At 37.5% G+C, this 20,953-nt stretch overlaps 1 protein-coding gene across 1 annotated transcript in view; it reads left to right on the top strand.

Annotated features, from left to right (window-relative positions):
- The window catches only part of nompA (no mechanoreceptor potential A), a 672,626-nt gene that overhangs the window by 423,314 nt on the left and 228,359 nt on the right, over window positions 1–20,953 (top strand). The window contains exon 12 of the mRNA XM_090385870.1: window positions 6,443–6,590. Coding sequence (XP_090241996.1) covers window positions 6,443–6,590 — 148 coding nt within the window. The remainder of the gene's footprint in view (window positions 1–6,442; window positions 6,591–20,953) is intronic.

Below are 20,953 nucleotides of genomic sequence, written 5' to 3'. Positions count from 1 at the left end.
TCTAAGATCCAAGTATATAATATCAAAGTTATTCCCTGCATCCAGTTCTTTTGTGACTGCATCATAGTATCGAATCAAATTGTTCAGGCAAGACTTCCCCTTAACAAAATCGTGCTGTGTCCGAGCTATAACTGAAGTCTTGTCTAGATGACCCTGCAGTGCTTCTTTAACCAGTGCCTCCATAAATTTTCCTGGAATAGAAGTTAAACTCACAGTTCTATAATTACTTGTGTCAGCCTTTGATCCTCCTTTGTGAATTGGGGTCACATTTGCACATTTCCAGTCTATGGGTACCTCCCCTGAGTCCAAGGAGCTCTCATAATTATGGCTAAAGGTTTGCTTACTTCCTTTGCTGCCTCCTTTAATATAACTGGATAGATCCCATCCACCCCAGGTGCCTTTCTTGTGTTTATCTTCAACAATTTCTCCTCCAATTTACTCTCAGTTATTACAAGACTATCTAGCTTACTGCCAGAGTTAAATACAGCTCTGGCATTCCCCTCGCTGAATAACTCCTCATGTGTGAATGTCGATGCAAAATATTCATTTGGTTTGTTGCATTTTTCTTCTCTGCCATATGTCTCATTAGTTCATCTGACATCCACTTAGGCCTAAACCTTGAACAATATTTCTTAGTTGGTATGTAAAGCCTAGTAGCTTCCAAGATAAGTTCTTTGAATGCTTCCCATTTTGAATTTGCTGTTGGTAACATCATCAGTTGGTCCCACTGTATAGAATTTAAATACTGTCTAAGTCTATCATAGTCGCCTTTACGAAAGCAATAACCCTTCCCTTTACCCCTAATGGTAGTTACCTCTTTGAGTTAATCCCACTTCAGCACACTGTGATCACTGTCACCTAGCGGTTCATTTACCTGAAAATTCTTAATGCATGAAGTATCACTACTGATAATCAAATCAAGAGTATTACTCCCTCTAGTTGCCTCCCGAACATGCTGATGTAGAAAACAATCATCCAATAAATCCACAAAAAGCCTTGCTAGTGTGTGAGTGACCAGCCCCCAAATTCCAGTCAATATCTGGGAAATTAAAATCCTCTATTATAAGACTCTCTGATTTACTGGCCCACTCTATTTCCCTGTACAGTTTCTTATTATACTCATCAGAATCAATAGGCCTATAGCACACTCCTACTTTCAATTTTGATCTCCCAATGCTTATGTCACACCAAACTGACTCGACACTGCACTGTCCAGCAATGTCGACTAGCTTCACTTCCTTGGATTTTATGTATTTCTTAACTAATAGCATAACCCCTACTCCCTTCCTATCCTGTCTATCCCTTCTGTAGACATTGTATTCCCCAAATTCCAGTTCTGCATTCAAAGAACTTATCTTATATCTGTGTGACACCACGTCTCTGAAATCCCCACAATATCTGCCTTTGATGTTTTGAGCAATACCTCAAATTCATCAAATTTATTTACTAAACTCCTAGCATTGGTGTACACGCAAGTATACATGCACCTGTTCTTTTTCTTAGCTACCCTAACACAACCCATGTGTTTATTTGTACCCCAATGATTCCCAGCAGTCTCTGAAATATCCTGCATCTTATTTTCCAGGCTGCGGCTCATTCCAATAGAAGCAGTGCAAGAATCACTTTCACCTCTGCCAGTGGCTACTGTTAATCTATTAGTCCTTGTATCCCCCCCAATCTAGCAGTTTTCCGCCAACCTAACACTGCCTCGATAGCATCAGCAAACATTCTTGCACCCTTTCTATTTAAGTATATCCCATTCCTGTAGAAGCAGTCTCTCCTGTTAACAAGTACAGACCAGGCTGAAAAAAATTCTACCCCTTGAGCCTTGCACAATCTTTTTTCAGGGCCGAATTGATCGACAGGGCTCTCATCATATACTCCCTCCTATCGTGTCTGGGCAGAATTGCAGACTCTTTCAAATTCAACCCTAATTCACGGCTTTTTCTCAACAGTGACCTGTACTTGTTAAGTAATTCTGCCGGTCTCCTATTCTTAATATCATTAGTGCCAACGTGTACAACTATATCACCTTTTGTGCCCTTAAAAGATGATGTCCGCTCTACAACGTCATCAACCTTTGCCCCTGGCAGACATACCCTGTTCCTGTTCCACCTATCCTTTTTACAAAGCATGTTTCCCGTTTCCCGTTTCACTGACCCCGCTCAAACCACTGACAATAGAGTCATAAACAACTACTAGTTCCTTTAGGACCAGTGCATTCTGCCTTGGAGGCTGCCGCTGTGTTGTGTGATGACCAAGTGCAAGCTCTGGCATTGGAGTGGGTAGCTGAGAGCTTGATGGACCCCTCACTTTTAATCCTTCGAGGGCATCCACCCTGGTCTTCAAGCTCTCATATAGGCCCATAACAACACTGAGTTGTCGCCTGATTTCCTTATACTCCTTGCATCGCGCGCACACACAAAGACATCCCCTATGGCAGTAGCGTGTCCCGTACCCGACTGCTCCCAAACATCAAGCAAGTAGTGCATTTTAATAGGCTGTGATTCAGAGGGCAACTGTCCCCCTCAGTTCTCCCCTGAGCCACAGCACTCCCATTAGCTTGAGGCTTTTGCTTTGCTGCTCTGGTCTGAGTCATGATTTCGATTTAATTTCAGTACAAAATTAAAACCCTAAACTTATATCCCAACACAGTTTTAACGCTATATTTATGTTTCAGTATCAAGTGTTATCTACGAAATCCATTTATATAACTTCCGTATCAAGTTAACTATTAATTATTTATGTTACGTAACCCAAGTCGTTATATGTATAGTTAAAAGTACAAGTTAATTGACAATGAAGTTCAACAAGATTAATTATGTGATTAATTGACAATATTATGTACTATACTATATTAAGCTTATGCTATCTATTTCTGGATATTTTGTATCGCATAACAATGGCGGCTCTTTACGAACGGTAAACACGTGTATTTGATACCCTTTCCGATACTAAGTAATACCTACAAAATCTCTATCTAAGTTACTTTAATCTAAGTATCATAAATAGGAATATAAAGCTACTCTAGAAAATAAGTTAATATGCCAATTTAAGCTAATAAAACAGAAAATAAATCAGAAAAAACTTCTCTCTTCCAGGAGCGGCAAAAATGTACGTCCACTTATATAGCACAAACAAACAAAAAAAAGAAAAAAAACCATCCCATTTCACCCATCCATTAACTCCAATATTATATGTCCTCCCCCTCAGATTCATAATCTGAGCAAGCGGAAGAATCCCATCAGCACTGACCCCGCTCAAACCATTGAAGGCCTTATACACCTCAGTCAGATCACTTCACAGGTTCCTAGTCTCCAGATGCTGCAACTTCCAGAACTTTGGCCTTTCTTGGAAGGAGCACCCCCTTTGTTCCTCTCACCAATCTTGTAGCTCTACTCTGCACTCGTTCTAGTAATTCTACATCCTTCCTAAAACGAGGCCTCCAGACCTGTAAGCAGTACTCAAGTGTTGCCTGACCATTGCCTTATAGAAAGGGATAATCACCTCCTTGTCTCTGCTAGCAAAATTCCTATATATCATTGACAAGACTCCATGACCTGCTATGGCAGCCTGTCTGCACTGCTCAGAGAACTTCATATCTGACTGCACAATTACTCCCAGGTCTTTTTCATTCTCTACCACCCTGAGTGTAGTACCACACAGTTGATACGTTACTCTGGGGTTACTGATTCTCATATGCAGTACTTTACATTTGTCAATGTTAAATTTCAGTTTCCACCTCTCAGCCCATCTGCCTAACTTTTCAACATCCTGTTACAGTAGTGCACTGTCATTAGTGTCATTAACAACCCTGCCAACTTTTGTATCATCCGCAAACGTGGACATTAAGCCTGATAAACTTCATTGATAATTACAGAAAAGAACAATGGGCCCAACACAGACCCCTGGAGGGCACCACTAATAACATTAGTCCATGAAGAGCAGTGTCCATTAATTACCACTCACTGTCTTTTTCCACTCAACCATCCCTTTATCCATTGTGGCAACTTGCCCTTAATGCCATACGGCTCCAATTTGTACAGCAGTCTTCCAAGTGCAACAGTAACAAAAGCTTTCCTGAAATCCAAGTATATGATATCAAAATTATTTTTTGCATCCAGTTCCTTTATGACCTCATTGTAGTATCCAATCAAATTGGTCAGACAAAACTTCCCCTTAACAAACCCAAACCCATGCTCTGTCTGAATTATAACTGCAGTCTTGTCTAGATGATCCTGTAGTGCTGCTTTAACCAGTACATCCATTAATTTCCCTAGAAGAGAAGTTAAACTAACAGGTCTGTAATTACTTGTCACCCTTTGCTCCCTCTTTATGAATTGGGGTCACATTTTCACATCTCCAGACCATGGGGATCTCCCCCGAGGCCAAGGAAGCCCTTATAATTATGGCTAAGGGTTTGCTTACTTCCATTGCTGCCTCCCTTAAACCTTACAGTATCTAGTTTGGGATATACGTTGTATCGTATAACAATGGCGGCAAGTTACAAATGGTAAATCTACGGACACTACATATTAATTAACTTTCAAAATCGCTATCTAAATTCAAAATAAACCAAGGAGCTTGACTAAGTCTATAAGCTACTTATAGAAAATAATTTAATATAACAATTAAGTGAATAAAATGGCTGAATATAATTAAAAACTTAGCGTTCACCGGAGCTGCAAAATCCTGTCCAACACATGGTTTGGATACCCTTACCGATACTGAGTAATAACCTAAAAAATCTATATCTAAGTTCCTCTTAGATAGAGATTTAAATTCAAATTAAGCTAAGTATCGTTACTAGGAATATAAAGTGACTTCTAGAAAATAAATTAATTAGCCCTAATAGCCCACTCCTACTCTCGTGTTTGCTTTCCCAGTGCTTATGTTTGCTTTCCCTTAACTGACTCAACATTGCACTGGCCACCCATCTAAACTGGATGCCCTGTCTTAGATTTTATGTGCTTCTTAACTAAGGGCATAAGCCCTGCCCATCACTCCTATAACGTTTTTTTTATTAAACATATCATTTTGAAAAAGTGTTGTAAGATAGGACAGATCGTTCTTGTGTCTGAAAGTCTGTCCAGACATGAAGAAGGGATTTCATGAGGAAAACTTTATGGATTAACTCTACTCTTGAGTGGGACTCTACAAGGCTTAAGGAAGGAAATTTTTCTCAGATTGGCCAGCAAAGGAGGTGCAAGGGTTTCTTCAAGGTGCAATGTTTTGATGAGACATTATGGGTTGAACAATGAACAGTCAAGCAAGTTGGCAATGCAGCCAGCTGAGGTCAGTGATACGAGATATAGCTACACTTGAACTCTCTCTAAGAGCAGTTGTGTGCAACCCACTGGTTACACTAAACAGTGAAAGTGAACTTGTAAATGAAGTAACATCTACTAGCAATCTAGGACCACATGGAAAGACACTTATAAGTAACTGTAAGGGCTGTCAAAAGCAATGAAGTACAAATCTTAATTTAATATCAGGAGTAAACAAATTAAATGAATTTAAGCTTTTGATTAATTCAACTAATGGTGATGGAATTGTCATGCTGAGGCATAGTGCTGCTCAGAGTTATGAAATGAAGAAATTCATTTCAGTGATTAAAACTAGAATTTTCCTATTAGTGGCCAATTTGTTTGTGCAGCTTCCCTTTTCCAAAAGGGAAGAAGATTTTTTACTCTGAATAATTAGGTGGTCTCTAATTATTATAATATTTTCGCAGTCTTATTGTAGAAGGTTTGTAGTCAGTTGTTTTTTCAAGAATACACAGTTACTGGTGTCACGAAGCTGGACGTGTGAAAAACTGGTTATGTTACAGCTTGAACTTCTTGAATTGGTGTTTAATTAGGTTGGGTTCCTCTCTCCAAAGATGTGAGAAGTGAGCTGAATGGGCAGCTTCCTAACCATTAGATTGGCCATGGTCATTTTCCTATGGTAGCCAAGTTCAATAGATTTTATTAACTTTTTTTTTGAATTATGTAGGATTAGAATTACATTCCTTCTCTTCCTTAAAATATCAGTGATCCAAAGGAATGTATCTGTGTGAAGATCTTGAATATTATGAATTGAATGTTTCAGACATCTACATAATAAAAATTAGAATATTACTGAACATTTGCAGTCTGTAAATAAAACTTTGAGAGATATCCTTTTGAGAGATTTACTTGTTGCAAAAAATATTGTTCTACTACATGTAGTTGCACTAAATTTTTGAAGTTACATGATCAATTAGAATCCAATAATTCTAGACTTTGTTTAAAAGGTTCTCTCAGCTTTGCAAGGGTTGTACTTCAGACTAATTCCACTACGAACACAATTTTTTTTTGTATTAATTTCAATACTTTTTCAATTATGAAAATAAAAAAATACTAAAAATTGAATGCTTTCAGTCTTAACAAACTTTAGCAATAAAATGTGATATGTATTTCAGATGTCCTGTAGATTTGTATGTTTTTCCTGATTTGCATCGTACACCAGATGGTGCTCTAGAAGCTGAATTTTATGCATTCAAGATACCAGATTCCAATTTATTAGTCTTTCAAGCAACTGTTCGAACTTGTCGTGGTCCATGTGAACCAGTAAGTAAACTTATATCTTTCTGTTTGTTTAAGGTTATATTTTTGATTTCTGCACTGGATATTTTTATTCTGGCTCGTCATAGTCTAAATAAGAGCAATAGTGTATTATTCATCTTGCTTTTATTGGACTAGAAAAATTGTCACTTATAGTGATGTTACTGGGAGTTGGGTCTATCTTCCTAGGAATATATCAATACTCGACCTATTGCCTGATGCTTTGCAATACTTGACCAATGGATTGCATCTCTTATTAAATATAACTTTTTTTTTAATGAAGAATTTGAAAATCTCCAGGGGCTCACATCTGGTGAGTATGGGCTTGGCAAACCCAGAGTCCTGAGCTGGATATCATCATTCTTCTCTTTCTTGGTGATTCCCTTCTACTTTTGGCTCTCTCTCTCTCTCTCTCTCAGAGTAACTCGAGGAATTTTTTTTTTTTTTTTTTGGCTAGGCTGGTGCAGCATAAGCCTCAGGCTTCCTTGCACCATGTGGCTGGTAATAATAATAATAATAATAATGTCCACTAGCAATGTCCAGAAAACCCAAGAGGAAAAAATTAGGAAGTACACGAACCTGAGATATGAGATCAAGGAGATGTGGCATATGGAAGAAGTATTAAGCATCCCAATCATTGTGTAAACCACTGGTATGGTATCAAAGACTCTACATAGCAGCCTAGCAGCAATAGATCTCCCAGAGAACACCTACAAGGAACTCCTCCAGAAAGTCACAATCCTGAACACCTGTAGGATAGTCAGAGATTTCCTCGACCGACAGTAACACCAGATATTACAACCACCCTGTGTACTTGGTAGCAGTACCCTTCACAGAGTAGAATCATCCAATCAGGGAGAAATAATATAAGAGCAACAATAATAATAATAATAATAATAACAAAGTACAAAATAGCAGAATAATTTCTCTTCTTTAAACATCCAGTCAGGATTGTTTGAAAATAATAAAGCACTCAGAACCTACATTGCTATCATTATAGGCGACTCCGTAGCCAGGTGGGAAGGAGCAGCAGTGCATAGCACACGCTTCTTGATTAGACCGGGGTTCGAGCCCATCACCACCAAATACAGAGGATGCGGAAAGGTCAGGGAATGACCACCGCATATTCCGGAGCAATATGGCCTTAGTTGCTAATGCTCCTAAAAACCAAATAACAAACAAACAAACAAGCTATCATTATACTTATTTCCAAAATTTTCTGCATAGTTTTCTAACAATGAAATCAGAATCAGGAGAGGTCTATAAACTATAATTTATAGAAATACAAATGTGTTATTACAATGCGACTTTATCACATAGTACATAATCTAAAAGTGCGTAGTTTTACTGCTGTTCAGTAAGTGGGATTAGCATAGTGTTATTGTTTTCAATATCTTAGTTTTGTGTGTTGTTTTTAAGTTAAATTTAGACTAACATCATGCCTCAGAATTCAGCAGAAAAGCAAAGAACTTTGGTTTGATTCATAGAACTTCTGAAGGCAGTTCTCCTATGAATACCAAGGAGACATACCAGGCAGTTCTCCCTGGTATGTCTGTCAGGGAGCTAAAGTAGATGATGTTGTAGTACAGCTATCATCTTTAAAGGGTACAAAAGGCAACATTGTTATATACACTGGAACTGATATATAAGAATAGGAGATCTGAGGATTTAATTAACAAGTACAGAGAAATGCTGAGAGAAAGTTGCAAGTTAGGATTGCAATTGAAAGTGTCTGCAATTCTGCCCAGACACGATAAGAACGAGTAAATAATGAGAGTCCTGTCAATCAATCTGGCCCTGGAGAGACTGTCCAAGGCTGATGGGGTAGAATTTTTCTCAGTGTGGTCTGTGCTTGTTAACAGGAGAGACTGCTTTTACAGGGATGGAATACACTTAAATAGAAGGGGCACAAAAATATTGATATTGCTGTGAAGTCAGTGGAGTCAGTGAAGTGCTAGCTTGGGGTGGTATGCAGACTAATAGATTAACAGAAACTGCCAGCAGAGGCAAAAGTAATTCTTGCACTTCTTCTATCAGAGCATGCAGCAGCCTGGAAAGCAAGGTGTTGGGAATTTCAAGTGCTGCTGCTGTGGATCATCATGGAACAAGTAAATGCATGGACTGTGTTAGGGTAATGAGGAGTAAGAATAGTTGTAGAATAGAATACTTTTATATACACTAATTCTAGGAGCACAGTAAATAAATTTGATGAATTTGAAGTACTGATCAAATCATCAATTGTTGACATTGTGGAGATATCAGAGACATGGTGTCATCAGATATAGGGGATTCAGAATTTGAATATGAGAGTAACTTTAGACACTTGTTCTTTGTACACATTGTATACAGCAAGAACAAGTGTCTAAGTGTCAAAAGTAAGGTGGCTCCTGGAATAAAAGTTCAATTCTGCTGAAATTCTCTTGTGATGGATAAAATCACTGTAAATGAAGCCAAGTGTGTGGGTATAAGTGTAGTTTGTGTAGTAGTTGGAGATTACATTGTTCGTGTTGTTATATAGGCCTCTTATCCACCAGCAAGCAGCAAATACCCTGAAAACTTCCGAGTGCTCATCCTTAACCACATGGAGGTTGGCCTGATTCTACTACACATACTGTCCTTGAAAACAGAACAAAAATCTCATACTCACTAGAGAAAGTGCTATACCGGTGAAGTTTTCCAGCCATTATGCCCGTATCCTAGATGTCTCAAACCAAGGGTACCAGCAAAAAATAAATAAAACATATAATAGACTGGAAAGAATTCTTATGCAAGTAGGTACAGAATAATAATAGTCTTAACATACATAATAAAGCTCTAAAATTAACATTATAAGCAAATGTTACTTTGTACTTTAATATAATTGAAATATACAAATTTTGCATTTCACAAAAAATAATAAATAAATGATGACAAGCTAAGTATTATTAGAGATAAACTTATTGTGTATAAACACAGCCGTAAACACAATACAAATTATATGTAAAATAAAATTAATAACATACATAATAATAAATTACATGTGCAAAGTTATTGTGCAAAAAATAGAAAAAAAATAATAATAATAGTTTATTTAATCTTATATAATAAAAGATAACATATGAAAAAATATTGCTGAGCTAATTAACATATGCCCCAGGGGCTCACATCTGGTGAGTATGGGTTTGGCACACCCAGGGTCCTGAGCTGAATATCATCATTCTTCTCTTTCTTGGGGATTCCTCTCTACTTCTGACTCTCTCTCTCTCTCTCTCTCTCTCTCTCTCTCTCTCTCTCTCTCTCTCTCTCTCTCTCTCTCTCTCTCAGGGTAACTTGTGAATTTTTTTGGACTGGTGCAGCATATGCCTCAGGCTTCCTTGCACCATATTGTTAATAATAATAATATGTATAATACATTTACAGTGTACAATATATTTATATTTATAATATATTAACACAAGGATTTTATAATATGCAAAAATTTTGTACAGTCTAAAAACTACAAAGTTAGAGCAAGAAAAAAGGTGAATGGTTTATTAAAGAATAAGTGAGAGACATTTAAAGACAATCTATTAGTGATTTTCAATACCAAAAAGTGGAGGAAGCAAAATTTTGTAAAGCTACAAAATAAGTACTATTGGACAGAAAAACAAATTCCTGACTATGAGATATAACACCAGTAACAGAGAAGAGAATTTGACGTAAATCGTTATAAATGGAACATTGAAAACAAAGATGAACGGAAGTCTCAGCCTAACCACAAAAACAAAAGTCACAAGCAGAAAGGTTAAATTGGGCCATTGTGCATTTAGAGATCCATGTCCCATTAGGAGAAAACAAATATATAAATTTGGAGAGAACCATTTTAATGTGCTTTTATTAAAACAGTATTAATAAAATACAAAGTATTTTGTATTTTGACAGGACAGAAGCGGGTGAGGGGAGGGAATGCTTTTAGTTAAGAAGCACATAAAATCTAAGGCAATGCATCCAGTGAACATGACTGGCCAGTGTGATGTTGAATCAGTTTGGTGTGACATAAGAACTCAGAAAATAAAAATGAGGGTAGGGTTGGTGAGCTATAGGGATAATGACTGTGATGAGTATAACAAACAACTTTACAGACATATTGAGAGGGTCAGTAACTCAGAATGTCTTGTAGTGGGAGACTTTAACTTTTCAGATATTAATTGGATGTTGGGGTTGGTTGCCCACACAGTAAAAAGACTTTTGTGGATTTATTAGATGATTGATTCCTACACCAGCATGTTAAAGAGGCAACAAGATGCTAAACAGGCAGCAATGCTCTTATTCTGATTATCAGCAGATAATCAGATTAAGAGCATTGCTGCCTTCCTGCATTAAGAATCTGCAGATAAAAGACACCAGGTGACAGTGATCACAATGTGTTGATGTGGAATTTACTTAAGGATGTAACTACTGTCAAAGGCAAAGAAAAGGGCTTTTGCCTTTGTAAAGGTCCCCAGGGTTCGGTGTTGGGCCCACTGTTGTTTTGGTTATTTATCAGTGATATTGATGAAGTTATATCAAGCTTAATATTGAAATTTGAGGATATTACAAAGGTTGGCAGGGTTGTTAATTACAGTAATGGCAGTGTGCTACTGCAACAGGATCTAGAAAATATGGGCAGATGGGCTGAGAAGTGGCAACTGAAGTTTAACATTGACAAAAGCAAAGTACTACATATGGGTAGAAGTAATCCCAACTGTGTGGTACTGCACTTAGGGTGGTAGAAAATGAAAAAGAACCTGGAGTAATTGTGCAATCTGATATGAAATTTACTGAGCAGTGTGGACCGGCTGCTAGAGCAGGTCATGGGGTGTTGCCAATGATATACAGGAATTTTGCTAATAGGGAAAACGAGGTGATTATCCCTTTGTATAAGTCAATGGTCAGGCCACACTTTGATTACTGTGTACAGGTCTGGAGGCCTCATTTTAGGAAGGATGTTGAGTTGCTTGAGCATTACATTGATGCTCAAGATTAATGAGGGTAACGAAGGGGTCCTCTTACCAAGAAAGGCTTAAGTTCTGCAAATTGCAGTGGCTGGAGACTAGGCACCTGTGAGGTGATCTGATTTAGCTGTATAAGGCCTTGAATGGGTTGAGCATGTTGAATTCTGATGGGATTCTTTTGCTTGTTCAGATTATGAACCTGAGGGAGCATAAATGCAAATTGAGGAAAGACAGTTGTAGAATAGAAAATTTGTGGAAATTTGCCTTTAGCCAGTGGGTGGTTAATTGCTGGAACAAACTTCCATCTGTCGTTGTGGAAGGAAGTTGATAGCTTAAAAATATTCAAGGAGGAACTGGACAAACTTTTAGAAGAAATGGATGTGTTAAATTGGTTTTTTTTTTTTTTTTTTTTTCCTTGCTGATATTACACAAGCTCATATGCTTGCTTTCTTACATCACATGCCTCCATTACTACTACTACTACTACAGCAGTTTCAGACAGTTTTTAAATTCTATGTAGTGGGACCAACAGCAAATTCTAAGTGAGAAGCATTCAGGGTTGTTATTGTACAAGCTATTAGAATTTTATGCCAACCTAAATGAATGTCACAATAATATGTAAGTTGGCAGGGTAGTTAATCACAGAAGCCACATTTTAGGAAAGATGTTACAGGTGCTGAGAAGAGCAACTAGATTGGTGAGGGAGAGCAAAATAGTACAATTACCAGGAAAGACTTCAGTTTTGCAAATTTCAGCATCTGGTGACTAAGCATCTTTGAGGAGATCTGATTGAGGTGTAAAATAAGCCATAAGCTCAGTGCTGATAGAATCCTTCCTCTTGCTCAGACTACAAGAGGAGACATGAATTCAAATTGAGGTAGGATGTTTGCAGGTTGGATGTGCAGAAGTTTGTCTTCAGCCAGAGGGTAGTTGATTGTTGTTACAAACTCCTACCTAGTGTTGTAGAGGTAGTGTGAATAAATTGAAGGAAGAACTGGATAAACTGTTAGAGGAGATGGACAAGTGCAATAGGAAGTGTTGGCTTTTTTTTTTTTGTGTGTGATGTAAAAACTACTTGCTTTCTTGCCACTACTATTACTAATAATAATTGTTACTGCTGCCCTATGTCATTCACTTGTGCACTTTCTTGCAAATAGGGTCTGCAGATGTGTTAGTAAAATGCTTCCTTTCATTCAAATTCAGTATAGAATCCCAATTAGCTCCAGTTTTGAAGATATAAAAAGCAAAATTTCAATTAAATGTCCTTTCTTAAACATTTTATTAAACAGCTATTAGAAGAGGAAACTAACACACTGTATATATCATTTAAATGTGTTGAAACCAATAAACTTTGAGGAACACAGTTGTTTGCATTACTTTGTAAAATAGCAAGGTCTGCAGCAGCAGCATAAGAATATAGAGATTCCAAGCTATATCCCATTGTTTTGACCGTCTGTGTTTATTAAAAAAAAAAAAAAAAAACCATATTGGCAGCTTGCTCTCAGTGCCAACATTGGAAAGTGACTACAGGGTACACTATTAAACATCTGAATAAGCTGAAAGAATTGTTTCAAAAAACTGCCTGGCACTTAGCATTAATAATGCACCTGTAGGCCTAAAAACTACAACAGTAAGGGTATTAAAAGAGGAGATTGAGCACTTGTTGGTAATAGGCAGTCCTTGTCATCTTTTTTAATTTTGGTGCTGAATAGGGAGCTGCATGCCTTGCTGTGAGAGTTGATGAATACTGGTGTAAATTTAATACTATCTAGAAAGAAGTGCCAACAGGAAAGATTTTGAAGCATGTATGTATGTGTTGGTGGGCTTTGGTTAAATGAGTAAGTAGAGTGGCAGAATAGTGGCAGCCTTTTGACAGGTCTATGTAAAGAAAAGGTTAGAAAAGCCATATGAGCACCAATTTTAACCTCTTCTTTATACAGACTTGTCAAAATTTTCAAGTTCTACCAGTCTTGTCACATATTTCAAGCCAGAAGGGAGAAACAAAAGCCTTTTGGCACTGGATGATATTATACCTAGAATTATCAGTTTGCTTGGCCTGTTTAGGATTGCTGTCACTAGTGAGTGCCACTGACTCATTTTTAAATCCTGTTCATGATCCATAAATTTTTAAACAGAACAAATTGATGAATTTAAGAAATAGAACATCTGAATTGCAAATGTCTTGTAAAAAGCAATCCTAAACTAGAGATGCATATTATAATCACTAGTGCAAAAAGTCTGTTCATTTCTCTCTCTCTCTTCTGGCATGAATAAAGCAGTTTGCTTTGTTTCTTTTAAATATTATGCCAACCTTTGAAATCCAAACATAGTTCTTCAATCCTCAGTATCCATGTACTGAGGCCATTACAGTTAGATACGTTTTATGTGCAAAGTTGTTTGCCAACAGTTTTCGAATCTTCGATTTCCATTTTGGAAATTGATTACTATAGCAAACTAAACCAGAAGGATAATTCTGACTTGGTCATTGGCATTTTACTAGCAAGGTTGTGGAGAGTCTAAAAACAACAGAATATTCTGTTCTTTTGCTCACTGAAGAAGTACTTTATGGTTACATATGACTATGTGCTGTACAAGTTCCCATTTAAAAATGATGTACTTATAAATTCTGAGGTAGTGCAAATATCATCAATTGGCAGTATGTGGCTTTCAAATTTTAACTTTTTTTTGTGTACAATTTTCCAGTACTTCTTGGTATTGTTAAAGGAAATAGGTGATGCAGTAGCTGTTTTATAGCATCAGTTCTATTAGTTTCAGTGTGAGAACCTATCAGACACTATTATGAAAGAAAAAAGAATTGATGTATAGTGATCCTCAGTTGGGGAACTGAAAAGCACAGAAGGCAGCTTGAAATATAAAAAATTATTCATTCTTGGCATTTTAATAATTCCTCATAGCAATGTTGAGTGTGAAAGAATATTCAGTCAGGTTAGGGATAAAAAAAAAAAAACAAACCGAGTTCAGATATTTTCTTTCTAGTGAAGATTTGGAAATTCTTCAAACAACCAATTCTAGACAGCAGGGTCATTGTTAGGGTTGAATGTGTCTGCAATTCTGCCCAGACACAATAGGCGGGAGTATATGATGAGAGCCTTGTTGATCAATTCAGCCTTGGAGAGATTGTGCAAGGTTCAAGGGGTAGGATTTTTTTCAGCCTGGTCTGGGCTTGTTGACAGGAGAGACTGCTTCTACAGGGATGGGGTACACTTAAATAGAAAGGGTGCAAGAATATTTTCTGATGCTATCGAGACAGTGTTAGGTGGTTTGGAAAACTGCTAGATTGGGAGGGGATACACAGACTAAAAGGTTAACAGTGGCAGCAGGCAGAGGCAAAAATAATTCTTGCACTGCTTCTATTAGAATGAGCAGCAGCAGCAGCATGGAAAGCAAGGCAGTAGAGATTTCCAGGACTGTTGGGAATCATAGTGGAACAAATAAATACATGGGCTGTTGTATTTATGGTGCATGTATACTAGCATGTACAACAATGCTAGGAGCATAGTTAATAAATTTGATAAGCTTGAAGTAGTCAAGACATCAAAGGCAGATACTGTTGGGATATCAGAGACGTAGTGTCACAAAGATATAAGCAGTGCAGAACTGGAATTTTGGGAGTACAATGTGTACAGGAAGGATAGACAGGAGAGGAAGGGAGGAGGGGTTATAGATAAGAAACATAAAATCTAAGAAAGTATATCTAATTGATGTTGGTGGACAATGCAATGTTGAGTCTGTTTGGTGTGACATAACCACTGGGAAAGGAAAAATGAGAGTAGGTGTATTTTATAAGCTTAATGAACCTGATAAGTATAATGAACAATTGTGCAGGAAAATAGGGTGAGCCAGTCAATCACAACATCTTATAATGAGGGATTTTAACTTACCAGATATTGAATGGAACTTGTGGATTGGTCACTCGCACATTAGCAATACTTTTGTGGATTTATTGGATGAAAGTGTTCTACAGCAACATGTTCGAGAGGCAAACAGAGGGAGTAATACTTTTGATCTGATTATCAGCAGTGATTATTCATGCGTTAAGAATCTGCAGATAAAATAACCACTAGGCGCAGTGATCACAATATACTGATTGGGAATTACTTAAAGGTGTAACTACCATCAAGGCTAAAGGGAAGGGCTTTTGCTTTCAGAAAGGTGACTACAGGGGTCTCAGACAGTTTTAAATTCTGGCCAGTGGAATCAACTGAGATGTTACCAATGTTGAATTCTAAATGGGAAGCCTTCAGGGTCTTAATCTTGGAGGCTACTAGGCTTTTCATTCCAAATAAAAAATACTATTCAAGGTTCAAGCCTAAACGGATGTCAGATGAATTAATGATGCTCGTGGCTGAGAAGAAAAATGTATGGGATGCATATAAATTATCAGGTGACACAGAAGCCTAGGGCAGATATAAGCTTGTCTGTAATCAAGTCACAAAGGAGGTTGAGCAGATGAAGGCAGATTATAAGAAATCTCTGGCAGAGGATGCAAAGAAAATCAGCAAAGAGTTCTATACTTATGTAAACTCTAGATGGAAAGGGAAGAATCAGATTTGACCACTTAACATAGATGGGTTGACTACTGATGATCATGCTGATAAACTGAATGAGTATTTTGCATCTACATTCACACATGAGGAGTTATTCAATTAGTGGAATGCCCAGAAGTTTATAAAACTGTAACAGGGAGCTAAGTGATTTTGTAATAACTTAGAGCAAAGTGAAGGAGAAATTGCTGAATTTAAACATAAGGAAGGAACCTGGGGTGGACGGGATCTATATTAAAGGAAGCAGCAAAGGAAGTAAGCAAACCCTTAGACATAATTATGACAGCTTCCTTGCACTCAGGGCAGGTCCCCATGGACTGAAGGTGTGCAAATGTATCACCAATTCACAAAGGGGATTTAAAAGGTGACACAAGTGACTACAGACCTGTTAGTTTAACTTGTGTTCTGGGGAAAATAATAGAGTCACTGGTTAAAGAAGCATTGCAGGATCATCTAGACAAGACTGCAGTAATAGTTAAGACACAACATGCGTTTATTAAAGGAATGTTTTGTCTGACCAATTTGATTGGATACTATGTTGTGGTCACAAAGGAACTGAATGTCAAAAATAATTTTGAATCCATACTGGCAATCGTTGATCAGACGGAAAATTTCTAGGTAATTTAATTGACTTCTCCATTAATTGATTAATTGGTGGTTAATTGATTTCTCCATTAATTTATTAATTGGTGGTTAATTGATTTCTCCATTACTTCAGAAACAGAGTAATTGCAATGGGGCAATAAGTGGATGGGAAGAATTTGTCATCCTTTTTAGGAACTCAGTGAATATGAGCAAATTTCCAAGCAGAAGGAAAAACATCTTTGGAATAAGAAAGTGAAAAAGGGTGGCAAAGAATAGGAGTAAGTTCAGGAGCACAGGTTTTGAAAACAAGTGGAGAAATACCATCAGGACCTAGAGCTTTCTTAGCATCAAGATTCGTCAAAATCCTTCTGACATGTTTTTGACGGAAGACCACAGGAGGCATTGAATGGAGTGTGTTGGGAATGGCGAGAGGTGTGTTATCAAGATTATTAATGCATGAGTTGGAAGAAAAATAGGTTGCTAGCAGGTTGCTTTATCTTTGGCCGAAGTGACAACAGAACCATCTGGTTTTGGAGGTGGGAGCAGGGATGGGCAAAGTTGGGGCCAATAGCTTTGGCAAGAGACCAGAATGCTCTGCTACCATTTGGGCAAGAAGGAAGTTTTCTACTCTTAGCCTGTTCAAAATCTAGTTTGGACTGATTAATAACTGGTTTACAATTGTTGTGAGCTTTGGTGTAGGAAGAAAATGAAACTGAAGAATTGAAACAAGCCAGTTACGATATGCAATGTTTTTCTCTTGAACAGCCTTAGCACATTGAAAGCCAAGTTAACTCATTCTTTATTAACTTGGCTTTATAAAGCCAAGTTAATAAAGAATGAGTATTATTTTAAAATTCCACTCCCCACTTTAAAAATTAATTTTAAAGTGGAGTGTGGAATAAAGGATTCCATTCCTACAAGAATAATTTCACTGACACAATCTTAGCAAACGTTGACATCAGAAGTTTTTAAACAGTAATCTGACCAAGGAAAAGAAGAAAAGAAATCTTGCAGGTCATCCCATTTTGCATTCTTGTAATGCCAAAAAATATGAGGTTGGGAATAGCCATGAGATAAAGGCTCCATTGGAGAAGAGACAGTAACCAAGTTGTGATCTGAGGTACCTAAAGGATCACTCACTTCGACTGTGTACTTAGAAGGGTTGTTGGTGAGAAAAAGATGAAGCATTTTGGCTGTATGGTGGATAGTCTGATATTCTTGTAGGTAAATCAATAAACTGTGCTAGGTCATTAGTAATTGCAAAAGCCTCAGCATCTCGACCAGCTGGGTCAGTGTTACTACAAAACGGAAGCCAGCTGGAGTTGTGAACATTAAAATCACCAAGGAAAATTACCTCACTGTTAGGAAAGTTGGACTGGAGAAAGTCAATTTGCAAAGAGAGGAAGTCAAAGAGCTCCAAGTGATTAGCAGAGTTGGGAGAATGGTAGAGACAACAGATAAATTTGACACAATGAGGTAGAGAGATTTTAAGCCAGAGAAGATCAAAGAGAGCAGATTCCAAATTGACAAGTCTCTGACAGGGAATATCAAAATGGACATATGCACAAGTACCACCTTTGAGGCGAAAGGAATCATACAGCAAATAATTTGGGCAACTGAGATAGATGCACAGTAGTTGAATCAACCAATAACTGAGATTCTGTCAGAAAAAGTACATGGAGTTTGGCAGACTGCAAGTGAAAATGAACATCGTTGAGATTAGAATTGACATCATGTATATTTGTGAAATTAATTAGGAAGTGTTTGGTGGTTTAGATCTTTTCGCAGATAAGCTTGCTCTATTAGTTTGACTATTCATGGTGTATTCAATAGTAAGAAAAAGTGAGTGGGACATGCTGTATGAAATAATTAAATTTTTGGATATGGTGTACACATGGTAAGAATATACCCAGATCCTTGACATAACGTGGCCTCGACAGTTTTAAGAGAGATTTCAAGCCAGAAAAGATCGTAAAGAGAAGATTCCAAATTACCAAGTCTCTGACAGGGAATATCAGAACAGACATATGTGCAAGTACCACCTTTGAGGCAAAAGGAATCCCCAGGATTCAAAGGAGTTCCCCAGGGTTCAGTACAATCATATAGCGAATAATTTCGCAACCAAAATGAGCAGTAATTGAATCAACCAAAAACTGAGATTCTGTCAGAAAAAGTACATGCGGTTTGGCAGACTGCAAATGGAAATGGACATCATTGTGATTAGAATTGAGGCCACATATATTTGTGAAATTAACTAGGAAGTGTTTGGGAGGTTTTGATATTTCTGCAGATAAGCTTACTCTATAAGTTTGACAATTCATGGGGTATTCAAATAGTAATAAAAAGTGAAGCTTGGATATGCTGTATGAAGTAATGAAATTTTTGGATATAGAGTACACATGGTAAGAATATACCCAGATCCCTGACATATCTATAGGCCGATCCAGCTATCGGTCTATAGCAAATGCAAGAAGATCAAGTTTAATACCTGTTTATAATTGATTACACTATTCTGCATCTTTTCCGAAAAGACTAATAAATCAGAATTGTTTTTATTGGTTTAAGGTTCTTCCTGCTTCCTTTAATATAACTGGATAGATCCCATCTATCCCCAGATTCCTTTCTTATGTTCAATTTCAACAATTTCTCCTTCAATTTGCTTTCAGCTATTACAAAATCATGTAGCTGCCTGCCAGAGTTTGATAAGCTTCTGGCCTCCAAATCCCTACAGACCTCCTCATATTAACAAGTACAGGAAACTGTTGAAATATGATTTAGAAAAATATCACAATAATGACTAACGAGTCAACAGCAGGGATTCACAAAAGGGAATGGAAATGTTGAAAAATTACTTCTAATATCATACTAGGGTTTTCCCAGCACAAAAACACCGTGCTATGCAAAATTTACCAAAATTCTCAAATCGTGTTAGAGCAAAACTGTATTATAAGTACCGTGTTGTGCGAGGATTGCCACCATTCTCAAACCATGTTAGAGCAAAACCATGTAGTACAAGTACCGTGTTATATTGGGGTTACCTGTATATGATTTCAAAATTATTTTTGAGTCTAGTTCCTTTGTGACCACATCATAGTATCCAATTAAATTTGTTAGACTAGACTTCCCCTTAACAAACTCATGCTGTGTCTGAACTATAACTGCAGTCTTGTCTGGATGATCCTGCATCACTTCGTTAACCAGTGATTCTGTTATTTTCTTGGAAACAGAAGTTAGACTAACATGGTCAGTAATTATCCATGTCACACTTTGATCCCCCTTTGTGAATTGGGGGACACATTTGCACATCTCCAGTCCATGGGGGACCTCTCCTGAGTACAGTGAAGCTTTCATAATTATGGTTAAGGGTTTGCCTACTTCCTTTCCTGCTTCCTTTAATATAACTGGATAGATCCCATCTATCCCCAGATTCCTTTCTTATGTTCAATTTCAACAATTTCTCCTTCAATTTGCTTTCAGCTATTACAAAATCATGTAGCTGCCTGCCAGAGTTTGATAAGCTTCTGGCCTCCAAATCCCTACAGACCTCCTCATATTAACAAGTACAGGAAACTGTTGAAAAAAAGCCGTGAATTGAAGAGGATTGAATTTGAAAGTGTCTGCAATTCTGCCCAGACATGATAGGAGGGAGTATATAATTAGAGCCTTGTCGATCAATTCGGCCCTGGAAAGATTGTGCAGGGCTCAAGGGGTAGAATTTTTTTTCAGCCTGGTTTGTCCTTGTTAACATGAGAGACTGCTTCTACGGGGATGGGATACACTTAAATAGAAAGGGTGCAAGAATATTTGCTGATGCTATCGAAGCAGTGTTAGGTGGGTAGGAAAACTGCTAGCTTGGGGGGGATACAAGAACTAATAGATTAACAATAGCCACTGGCAGAGGTGAAAGTGATTCTTGCACTGCTTTTATTGGAATGAGCAGCAGCCTGGAAAACAAGATGCAACATATTTCAGAGACTGCTGGGAGTCATTGTGGTACAAGTAAACACATGGGTTGTTTTAGGGTAGCTAAGAATAGGAACAGGTGCATGTATACTTGCCTGTACACCAATGCAAGGAGTTTAGTAAATAAATTTGATGAATTTGATGTATTGCTCAAAACATCAAAGGCAGATATTGTTGGGATATCAGAGACGTGATGTCACACAGATATAAGGAATGCAAAACTGGAATTTGTGGAGTACAATGTGTACACAAAGGATAGACAGGATAGGAGGGGTTATGCTTTTAGTTAAGAAACACTGAAAAT

This window comes from Mastigoproctus giganteus, chromosome 12, assembly GCF_048544385.1.
Source record: "Mastigoproctus giganteus isolate SK-2022 chromosome 12, ASM4854438v1, whole genome shotgun sequence".
Taxonomy (NCBI): Eukaryota; Metazoa; Arthropoda; class Arachnida; order Uropygi; family Thelyphonidae; genus Mastigoproctus; species Mastigoproctus giganteus.
This window is presented reverse-complemented; position numbering and strand designations above follow the sequence as displayed.